At 44.6% G+C, this 11,692-nt stretch overlaps 1 protein-coding gene across 5 annotated transcripts in view; it reads left to right on the forward strand.

Annotated features, from left to right (window-relative positions):
* LOC111599241 (ecdysone-induced protein 75B, isoforms C/D) overlaps positions 1 to 10,514 on the forward strand; it is a 110,931-nt gene extending 100,417 nt beyond the window's left edge. For 2 of the 5 annotated variants that reach the window (XM_023314840.2, XM_023314839.2), the window contains 2 exons: positions 3,716 to 3,954; positions 7,897 to 10,510. In XM_023314840.2, coding sequence (XP_023170608.2) covers positions 3,716 to 3,954; positions 7,897 to 10,410 — 2,753 coding nt within the window. In that variant the 3' untranslated portion in view covers positions 10,411 to 10,510. Of the gene's footprint in view, positions 1 to 1,393; positions 1,815 to 3,715; positions 3,955 to 7,896 lie in introns of those variants that run through there. The other 3 variants (XM_030225212.1, XM_023314841.2, XM_023314838.2) reach the window with 3 other exon arrangements.
* The last annotated feature ends 1,178 nt before the right edge of the window (positions 10,515 to 11,692 follow it).

Raw genomic sequence — 11,692 nt, forward strand, 5'->3', positions numbered from 1 at the left:
CGCAACCCTCAAAACGCTGAGGGCTTCCAGACGGGGCCAGTCATAAATCTGAAAAGCGAGCGTTTAATGACAAAAATTGCATTTTTAACGGCTCGCAGTCGCTGCTATGGGTGACTGGGCGTATGCGTGATCTGCTGCCGTTGCATGGCGCCAAGCTAGCATGTGTTGCAAAAAAGCTCGCTAAAAGCTTTGTGCTCTCTTAGCTTGTCATGAAACTCAACACGGTGTGTTGAAAAGCTCGGTGCACATTTAAGAGCATGCGCCAATGAGAGCTTGTAAGAGATAGAGAGAGAGAGGGAACGCAAAAGTTTTGCTGCTCTCTTAACTATGCTAGGGTTTATTTGTTATTTTTGTTTTTGGCGCCACGAGCATTGAACTTTCGTCGTTGAAGATATTGAGATAAAGATAAAGCGCTGCTCGCAGAGCTTGCTTGTGGCAGGCAAGCTTATCAATGCTCGAAGCTTATCAGTGCTTGAACTTGCAACCAACTGCGACTTAAATTAATATTGAAATGTTTCAAATGACAAATGATATTATTTTGATTTATTATTAAATATTCGTGTCTTAAATATGTATAAATGAGCTATTTGTTAAGGTATTATAAATTCATTTCTTTCCGTGTAAATTTCTTTCTATGACTAATTCGCTTATCACAAATTAACGCTTGCAGCAGTTGTTGTCGATATTGTTGTTGTTCTTTTCTGGTTTGTTGGCCCCTGCCAACTGCTCAGTGAGCTTTGCTCGCTCTTGCGTGAGTTAGCTCTCTGCCGCTCTGAGTCGTGCTCGCGTTCGCTTTCGCATTGGGAGCGCTCTCTTTACCGCTGCTTTGGTCGTTGGCTCTGCCGCCGTTGTGTGCTGCGACGGTGGCGGCTTTTTTCAGTTGCTTTTGCCGTTTCTGTTTCTGTTGTTGCTCGACTCAGTCTCGGTCTCAGTCTCGCAGCTACCTTTGGGTATATTCGTAACGTGCTTTGCTTTTTACAGTTAGTCGCGTTCGAGACCTTGTCGAGTTTTGTCATGTTAGCGAAATATTTCAATAAAAATACACTCAATCAACATTTCATGTGTGTTTTGTGTTTGAGTCAACGTTCTTCTTAACAATTATAACTAATTCAATATATATAAATACACAATAAATAAATATATTTAAATCCTCTGTTAATGTGAAGAAAAGTCGACCTGTCTCAAATCTCAGAACCCGAAACGCATTTTTGGATTACGCGGTAAAATATCAAATAAAAACAAAAAGTTTAACCCAAAAAGTGCTGCAAAGTTCAGCGAAAGAAATTCCAAAAATTATTGTTACAACAAAAAGTTGAAAAGAAAAGCAAAGAAAGTTCCTGCAAAAATACAAAATACAAAAAAAAAATTAAATTAAATTAAATATATATGTTTAAACAGAATTAGTGCAAATATCTAAAGAAAATTTTACATTACAAAGAAAACAGAAATATTTTTGCAATTACCTGTGGAGTACCTGAAAAGAAGAAAGAAAATAAAACAAAAATAAAGTTCAATAACAAATTTGTTATCCCTAAAGAAAAAGGGAAAATACTTAACCAAAAATTGTGTGTGCCAAAAGAAAGCAAAAGGAAATTTTAATGAATATTCCAAATAGAAATTAAATGCGCCCCAGTGTGCAGCAAACCAGAGAATCTCGAATCTCTTAGTGAGAATAACCAAAACAAATCAAAAGCAAAACCCAAACATAACTCTCACACACACAAACACCCACACACACACTCGCACAAAAATGGGCGAAGAACTTCCTATATTGAAAGGCATACTCAAAGGCAACGTGAACTATCACAATGCGCGTAAGTTGAGCAACTAACACTAAGAAACAAACTCACGGACTCACACTCATACACTCATACTGTAAAAGTCAACTCCAAATCATTTCGCCGCAACATGACACAAATTCGCTTTCAATTTCCAATCAAAGCTTTTACTTCGAAATGCAGATCTGACTACCCAGCAGCAACGGAATGCATGCTTAACCCACCACCAAAAAAAAAAAACATTTGACTTTGATTTGCTTTTTCGTTTTGTTTACATTTTGTTTTTTTCTTTTGCTGCTGTCAAACAACAACTAACTCTTTAAGCGCCATTGAAGTGTTGACCTCGTTTTTAAACGCACACAATAATGACTTTTTGTTGTTGTTTGTGTTTGTTGTTGTTGGTGTTTTTGGTTTGTGCGGCCGCGGAAGAGCTTTAAACTTGAAATGAAACTTTAGCAGCAACGCAGTCGGCTCTGCCCACTTGTGCGACTTTTGCTATTTTCTAAAAAGCAACAACAGCAACAGCAGCAAACAACGAAAGCTGCTGCTGCTGTTGTTGTAGTTGCTATTGCCTCTCTTCATGTTTGACCAACTTTGCAGCGTCGAAAGTTGACGCAGGCGTCGCAGCCGCCGCTGCTGATGTTACTGTGGCTGTTGCTGTTACTATTGGCGCAGGCGTGCGCGCTCGCTCGCTCTAATTTCTACGCGCAGTCGCAGCTGCGTTCATTTTCCATTTCGTTTGACCTGAATTTCGCTGCCTGCCAACTGGGTCATTCAGTCAGTCAAGCGATTTCTCGGCTGCTGGAAAAAGTAGTGAAAAATCTGCCAAGCACCTAGTTTGGTGTTTGTTTGTTGCCGACGCTGCTGCTGCTGCTGTTGTTGTTGCTGTTGCTGTTTCACTTTTGTTACTGATTTTGTTTAGTGTGCCAGTTATTTGTGGCAATTGAGTGAAATTGTAGAAATTGCATTGACATTGAAAAGTTGGCCAGGCATTTATTTTGGACAAAATGAATAGCTTAAAAGGCCCAAATGTGTTTGCTAATCAGCACAAAGCAATCAATTAATTTGATTAATGATTATTTTAAGGCGTATAGTAAATTAACAGTAATCGAAAGAAGCAGCTGACTTTCCAACAAGAGTGAGGAAGACAAAGAGAGCGAGAGAGAGAGAAATGGAGTAGCAATTGCAAGTCTAATTTGAGTAAGTTCAGGAGAGTGAAGGAAGGAGTGGCACAGAAAGAGTGTAGTTGTGACACAGTAGAGGCTTCAAAATTGGGAGGGAGCGGTACTTATACAGTAGAGGCTTAAAAATTGAGCCTGCTTTGAAATCCTTTGCTTTTAAACGTCTAAGTCAGATTGCTGACAGCTCACATTTACGAGCCTTCACTTTACGTGCATCTAAGCCCCCTTGGAAACACTTCACTCAATTAGCGCCTACCAACTTTGACAACGTTTTTGGCCCAGTCTTTGGCCTAAAGCCTGATCCGTTGATCTGTGAAACGTGACCAGAAACGTGTCTGCCATCTCGCTCTGGCCTGGTGAAATGTGAAAGTTCACCCACATACAAATTCGTTAGTGCAAATTAAAATCCACAAACAAACAAAATAAAATTTAAAAAAAAAAACAACAAAAAAGAGAAAGTGTAGCAAGCGTGAAGAACGAGTACAACAGCAACAAAAAAAGAGTTGAACGACAGCTGAGAGCAGGCAATGACCCAGTTCGAAGGGCTGTCCATAAATTACAGTTGCCTGTACAGTGAACACACGCAGACGCACTCACACACCGACACGAACTTCCTGCGTGACAAACAGGGGCAACAGCTGCTCCTTGCACCTGCTCGCTGAAGTGTGATATTCACAGACAGACACACACTCGCATACAAACTTATACTGATATGAATATATAGTTAATTTGCAACTCTTCTTCTTCTTATTGCAGCTGTTCGCTTTGGTCGCGTGCCCAAGCGCGAGAAGGCGCGCATTTTGGCCGCCATGCAGCAGAGCACACAGAATCGCGGCCAACAGCGAGCGCTGGCAACCGAATTGGATGATCAGCCACGCCTACTCGCCGCCGTGCTGCGCGCCCATCTGGAGACATGCGAATTCACCAAGGAGAAGGTCTCGGCGATGCGACAGCGCGCCAGAGACTGCCCCTCCTACTCAATGCCCACCCTGCTGGTAAGTGAAAGCAGAATCTAAGCAATCCAAATACCTAAAATGTAATCCAATTGGAATCCAATTCGAGTGTAGTTGGGCTTTTAGAGCTTTGTTGCGTAGGCGAATGTCAAAGCACATTTCCGGGCACATTTTATTATTGGCATGCATAGATCAAAAACAACAACAACAACAATAGTAACAACAATAATATTATAAACGACAACAACAAACTAGTTGGTGGCTGCTCATACGTTACTCATACGCCAAGGTGAACCAGTTTGCATGATTCTAAACCAGGAAATCAAAAGCATCGCACGTAGCTGCGTCTGTCTCACTGTAAGACCTCCGGCTTGGCCAACGTGCGAGATAGAGACAGATAGGAAGAGCGAGAGAGAGCGTGAGAGAGCGAGAGAGAGAACGCGTAAAGATAGCCATAGCCAAAGCCATAGATCGGGGCATTGAAGCGTCGCCGCGCTTTGGGGTCAAGTTCTTAAAAACCAATTTTTTTGTGTCTTTCTTGACTTTGGCCAAAAGCTGTCAATGTCAAAGTGACTGACAGACTGACAAACAAAATGATAAATGGGTTGTAAATTCTGTCAACGACTCGACTCGATTCGACTCGACTAGCATGTAGAGCTCTAGCTAAAAACTATTTACAAGTGACGTCATTGTTCAAGTGCGCAACATAGATACTTATCTATAGATATAAAAACGGCCAAGCAAAAGCGTTGAGAAAGGGGGAGCATAGAAATACAGTAAGGATAATGAAAGAATTGTATTTCATATATGCCACAGTTTTAGTAGTCTTATTGGTCTTATATAGCATTATCACAAACTGAACGATAAGGAAACCAAAGCAACAACAACAACAAAACTAAACCTACGTTAAACCAGGCGAGAAACGTGTTCCGACAATAACAAAAATACATTTCCAAAGCTCAAGGTCAGCCGTAGCGTCATTATTAATGGAACAGAATAGCGCGCACACACACAAATGCATGGCACAACAGTGAGCGAGCGAGAGGGCGAGCATAAAAGGGGGCGAAAGTATTTAGACACATGTGGCGGCTGTTTAAATAAAGGCGAATTAGGCGTTCAAAAATAATCAAAGGAGAGCAGCGCGTCTGCTTCTTGCTTTCTATTTCTTTCTAGTTTTTTTTTGGCTGGTTATCAGACAGTTGCGTTAATGAGTTAGCGATAAGAAAGCGCGCGATAGTAAACAGAGTATTTCCATTGTCAAAGTCAAGTGCAAGGCTCTAGCAGAAGCAGCAGCAGCAACAACAAAGACATTGTAAGAGCTTTTACAAATGCAAAGAGAACACAAATATGATCAATGGCAGAGTGAGAGTAAGTGAGCGTGAGAGAGCGCGCGATAAAGTGACGCTGCCAAAAGAATAATTTGCACATGTCTGCAGCGTAGAATAAACACACATACAAGCACACACACACACACATAGGCACACAGTTAGAATGCTCGCATGCGAGTCGCGAGACGACCTTGTGGCGAGTTATTTTTTAACCTTGGAATGAATGAAATGGTTGTGCCTGTGTGTAGCGTTTTTTTTCTTTTTGCGCATGTTGGTATGTAGTTGATACGGGTATTATATATAGAACTACTTGCGTATGTATGTTTGTATATGAGTAAGCAATAATACTTACATAATAATATATAAAAATTATACAAATATGCATAGAACTAGGCATTAGCCAGGGCATCGGACCGACGGGCGGGTGCCGGGGTTTCCCGTGCACACTCGTAAATGTAAATGTCATCAGTATGAGGAAGCGAATGCAAAAGCCAGACCAGAAACAAAAGCAGCAACAACAACAATAACGGCACTTTTTACGACAAGCGCCGTCAAAGAGAGAACGAAAAACGAATGCTAGCAACAATTACAGCAAGAAGCATTATTAGCAATTTGTAATGCGCGAGCGAGAGCAAGCACTGCATTTGGCTGAATGAGTGGGGTGCGAGTAGGATAGCAAGCAAAACGACGCAGTTCATTTGAATACATTCAGGTGGTTTATTATTATTTTGAAATGCTTATAAGGAAACGCCAGACGCGGATTCTATGCAAAATTCTATTGAGTTATGACTGCACATGCGACAAGGCGGAAGCAAGTGCAAGGTGTAAGGGTCTATTATATATGTATAATAAATATGTAAATATATTTAGATATGTATGTATTGGGCATATTGCAATTAGTGTACTGTTGATTAGACTTGAGATTATATCGACTACAAAAATGCGAGGAATTATTCTGGCAGCCAAAAAATTAAATTGAAGGTCTTGTGATACGCATGACGGGCAGCTAACAAAAGGGGGGATAAGTCAAGAAGAGGGCACTTTATAAAGAAAGCACACACAGACAAAGCTATTATACATATTGCAAAACTATTTCCGCTTTTGCGCAAATAAAACGCAAATATACAGAAAAATATATTTTTATAAAATGATACGACAACGAATCCCCATGTCGAAGGCGACGTTAACGTCGACGTCGACGTCAACGTTAGCGTTAGTGTCAGCGGCAAAGTGCCGGTAAAAAGGTGCAGAAAATAGAAAAGAAATTTCTTATCGTTGTTGTTGTGCCGGTTAGCCGGCATATTGTTGTTGCTTTTGCTTGCACTTGACGAAGGCCAGTGGCGCAGAAGACAGAGTGAGAGAGAGAGAAGAGGTCGTCTGTCTGTGCGTGCGTGTGTTTGTGTGTGTGTGGGAGAAAAAGACGCAAACTATGGATGGGCCGGCATTTTGAGAGGCGGCAAAATTGCCCAAGGTTAATCAGAATACTTCGACGTGTTGGTACAGACATATATATGCATACATACAGATATGCATGTACAATGAAATGAAACATAATTTATAAATTAAGAATCAAGAGCAACGAAAGGCTATTAGCAAGGGGTTGGCTGGGTAGTTCGGTCGGTGTGGGGCTTTGTGCTTGGCACGTTCGCGTTTGTCTGGCGCGTGCATGTAATTCAAAACCCGGAAAGCCAAATGGCAAAATAACATGAACCAGGGTTTGCAATAGACAAAACAACGGCATCAGTGGTAAATAGGTTCACACACACAAATGACAATCTAAGTCCCCAACCGGCACACGCGCAGGGCACAAAAAAAAGCAACGACAACAACTAACCGGAACCTTGAACTCTAGTTCGTCGACCTTGGTGCTAATGTCAGCGACAGGCGACGAAAGCACAAAGCAACAGAAAAAAAAACTACGAATAGAATTGTCATAGCAAGCGAGAGAGAGAGCGAGCGAGAGAGAGATAGATAGATAGTGGGAGAGCGCAAAAAACCGCCCCTAGAAACTAAAAACTAAGCGGCAGCAACAGCAGCGCGCGCGCTGACGTCGACAGAGCTTTTGTAATGGAAAAGCTTCTAGCGTGTACGTATGAGGAAATGTGCCGTTTGACGACAGTTGAGTCAGTATTAGCTGGAAGGGGTATGCTGAGCGTGTGTGAGTGTGGGAGACGTGCGGAAGTACTAATAGTTATGATTATTGATTGCAGCGGGTAGAAAGGAGATGGTCGATGGGAGGAGGTGAGCTGGTGGCAGGGCGGTTCGGTGACCTTCGCGTGAATAGCGCTTATAAAATGCCGATGACGTTGTTGTGGGAAATGCAACAGTTTGCCACATGCTAAGCAATTAAGTGGCAAAGCGGCAGGTGTGGCAGGCTACAGTAAACACTAGCGCAAAGCGAACGTAAATAGTTATTAACGATTTCCAATGCTAACAATAAATGTAAAATGCAAAACAAATTAAATTAGCAGGAAATTTATGCAAGATTAAGAACGTAAACAAATCCAATCAGAACGATCAAGTAATCTTATAAGAAAAGCAATAAACTGTAATGATTTGATGAGCTAGCATTATATTTCAATTGGAATGTGCACACATTCCTATGAGAAGTGATATAATCTAACTGGAATCCATTTTCTTGTCGTTTCTCTTGCAGGCTTGTCCGCTAAATCCCGCGCCTGAACTGCAATCCGAGCAGGAGTTCTCACAGCGCTTCGCGCACGTCATACGAGGCGTGATCGACTTTGCGGGCATGATACCCGGCTTCCAGCTGCTCACACAGGACGACAAATTCACGCTGCTGAAGGCGGGTCTGTTCGATGCGCTGTTCGTGCGTCTCATTTGCATGTTCGACTCGTCGATCAACTCGATCATTTGCTTGAATGGCCAGGTGATGCGTCGCGATGCCATCCAGAATGGAGCGAATGCTCGCTTCCTGGTCGACTCCACGTTCAACTTTGCAGAGCGCATGAACTCGATGAATCTAACGGACGCGGAGATCGGACTCTTCTGCGCCATCGTCTTAATCACGCCGGACCGTCCGGGTCTGCGCAACCTCGAGCTCATCGAGAAGATGTACAGCCGCCTGAAGGGCTGTCTGCAGTGCATTGTCTCACAGAATCGCCCCGACCAGCCCGACTTCCTGGCCAAGCTGCTCGACACCATGCCCGATCTGCGCACCCTCAGCACCCTGCACACCGAGAAGCTGGTCGTCTTTCGCACCGAGCACAAGGAGCTGCTGCGCCAGCAGATGTGGAGCATGGAGGAGGGCGACGCTGCCAGCAAGAGTCCCGCCGGCAGCTGGGATGCCATGGACGTGGAGGCGGCCAAGAGCCCATTGGGCTCTGTGTCCAGCACCGAGTCAGCGGACCTGGACTACGGCACGCCCAGCAGCACGCAGCTGCAGCAGCAGCAGGCGAGCACACCAACCCAATCCTCCTCCTCCTCCTCCTCCTCCACCTCCAGCTCCTCCTCGTTGGCCAGCTCTGCCCCCTTGCTGGCTGCCACACTCTCCGGCGGCTGTCCGTTGCGCAATCGCGCCAACTCGGGCTCCAGCGGCGACTCGGGTGCTGCGGACATGGACATCGTTGGCTCCCATGCACATCTCACACAGAACGGTCTGACAATCACGCCCATTGTGCGCCACCAGCAGCAGCCGCAACAGCAGCAGCAGCAACAACAGCAGCAGCAGCAACAGCAGCAGCAGCAGCAGCAGGTGAACCATCATCAGCAGCAGCATCCGCAGCTGCATCATCATCTGACCTCGGGCGCCACGCGCTATCGCAAGCTGGACTCACCCACCGATTCGGGCATCGAGTCGGGCAACGAGAAGAACGAGTGCAAGGCCGTCAGCTCCGGGGGCAGCAGCTCCTGTTCGAGTCCGCGCTCCAGCGTCGACGATGCGCTCGACTGCAGCGATGCAGCTCAGGCAGTCGCCGCTGCCGGCGTTGTCTCCGTCTCGCCAGTGCGCTCGCCGCAGCCGTCGAGCAGCGCGAATCTGAAGCGCCAGATTGTCGAGGACATGCCCGTGCTGAAGCGCGTGCTGCAGGCGCCGCCGCTCTACGACACCAACTCGCTGATGGACGAGGCCTACAAGCCGCACAAAAAGTTCCGGGCTCTGCGGCATCGCGAATTCGAGTCCGCCGAGGCCGATGCCAGCAGCTCCACCAGCATGCCAGCGCACAGTCCGCGCCAGAGTCCCACGCCCACGCCCACGCCCACGCCCCACAACAGCGCACACATCAGTGTGGTGCAGACGCCGCCGCCATCGGCCGCCGTCGGCGCAGCCAGCAGTCAGCTGCACATGCACCTGACGCGCAACACTCCCAGCCAGCAGCAGCAGCAGCAGCAGCAGCACCAACAGCAGCAGCAGCAGCAGCAGTTGGGCTCGATGGCCAGCACGCATTCGGTCCTGGCCAAGTCCCTGATGGCCGAGCCGCGCATGACGCCGGAGCAGATGAAGCGCTCGGACATCATCCAGAACTATTTGATGCGCGAGCCGGCGACAGCGGCCAGCAGCACGACGGGCGGCCGCAGTCCAAGCAGCCACTGCCCCTCGCCCTCGACCAGCTCCCCGCCCCCAGCTGCACAGCAGCAACAGTTGCAGCAGCAGCAGCAGCAGCAACAGCAGCAGCAGCAGGTGCGCTGGTCCACCACCAGCTGCCAGCAGCGTCAGCAGTCCGTGTCGCCGCACAGCAATGGCAGCAGCAGCAGCTCCTCGTCTAGCTCCTCATCCAGCTCCTCCTCCAGCAGCAGCAGCAGCAGCAGTTGTCAGTATTTCCAGTCGCCGCACTCCACCAGCAGCAGCGGCAGCGGCAACGCCACCTCTGCAGCGGCCACCTCCACCTGCATAGTGAGTGCGCCGCCGCGTGCCTCGCCCTTGATTGAGCTGCAGGTGGACATAGCTGATCCGGCCCAGCCGTTGAATCTGTCCAAGAAGTCGCCGACGCCGCCGCCCAGCAAGCTGCATGCGCTGGTCGCTGCCGCCAATGCTGTGCAGCGTTATCCAACACTGTCCGCAGATGTGACTGTGACAGCGGCCAGCAGTGCGGCGGTGGCTGTGGCCACGCCCAGCAGCACGCCGCCCACCAGCAGCAGCAGCAGCAACGGCAGCAGCAGCAGCGGCGGCGGTGGCTTGGCAACTGTGCACAAAGTCATGTTGGAGGCGTAAGCAGAGAGACTGAAGCGCGGGGCGTGGTCGACATTTCCTTAAAGCAGCAGCAGCAGCCACGCCTCCTCACCAAAAAGAAAGGGGCGCCAGAGTAAGAAGCCCAAGAAGAAAGCCAGCAAAAAAGAAAAAATATTAAAAAAAAGAAGAAGAAAAACAAAAAGAAAAATTACAAATTTAATTAAATTATTTTAACTTTAAACAAAATTCACAAAGAATAATTGAAAAACAAAAGAAAAACAATGAGCAAGTGTACAAAGTTTCAAAATGCATGCAATTTAAATATTTAAACTAAAAGTTATTAATTATTAAAGCAGAAAGAGAGAAAGAGAAGAAGAAGAAGACACAGAAATCTCGAGGCATTAAAAGAAAAGCAGATATATATATATATATATATATATATATATATATATATCAGTTAAAGCAGCAACAACTTGCCTCGAGCGGTTTTCGCTTTTCCCATTTTTGATTGAGTCGAAATTTTCTTTTTGTTTTCCAATTTTTTTTCCAACACTTTCGATTGTTTTCCTAGTTCTAAGCCAAACATGTTGTACATACTATATTTACGCATATTAATTAAAATATTTTTACGACTATTATTATTATGTAGGCAAGCCAAGCGTTCGACTACTTGCTTTTTGAGAATGTTTTTTGAAAAAACTGCAAATTGATAAATTTTTCGATTTTTATTTTTATTTTTATTTCGTATTTTGTTGCCCCCAAAAATTAATTGAAAAAAAAGAAGAAAAAAAATGGTGTGAACTTTTTTTTTGCGATCTCCGTTAACAAAAAATTTTGTTTTTTTTTAACAAGCGAGAAATTGAAAAGTAAATTTAAGTTGAAACGATTCAGTTTTTATGAATTACAAACAAGTTTAAGATTATTGTTTTCTAATTTTAAAGCTAAATCTTAAAACATAAATACATATATAAAGCTAAAGATATATATATATATATGTGACAAGTGGAAATCAAACATAAACAAAAACAAAAAAATGCTTAAAGAGTTTTAGCAGCAAAAACCCAACGTTAAAACAATATTTGTTGTGTACATAGTTAAATGTTAAATTAAAATTACAATTAAAATTAAAATTACAAAAAAAAAACAAGATAACGTATTTAAATCATATGCTTAAACAATTCAATGTTTAATTGGCGTCAAAAAAAAAAAAACAAAAATAAAAATATAAAAAACTTAGCAGCTGAATAAAAGTTAAAGAAAACTCTGCAAAAAATACAAAAAAAAAAACAGATGATGAAGAAGAGGAGACGATATGATATAAATA

This window comes from Drosophila hydei, unplaced genomic scaffold, assembly GCF_003285905.1.
Source record: "Drosophila hydei strain 15085-1641.00,03,60 unplaced genomic scaffold, DhydRS2 tig00000001-arrow-pilon, whole genome shotgun sequence".
Classification (NCBI taxonomy): domain Eukaryota; kingdom Metazoa; phylum Arthropoda; class Insecta; order Diptera; family Drosophilidae; genus Drosophila; species Drosophila hydei.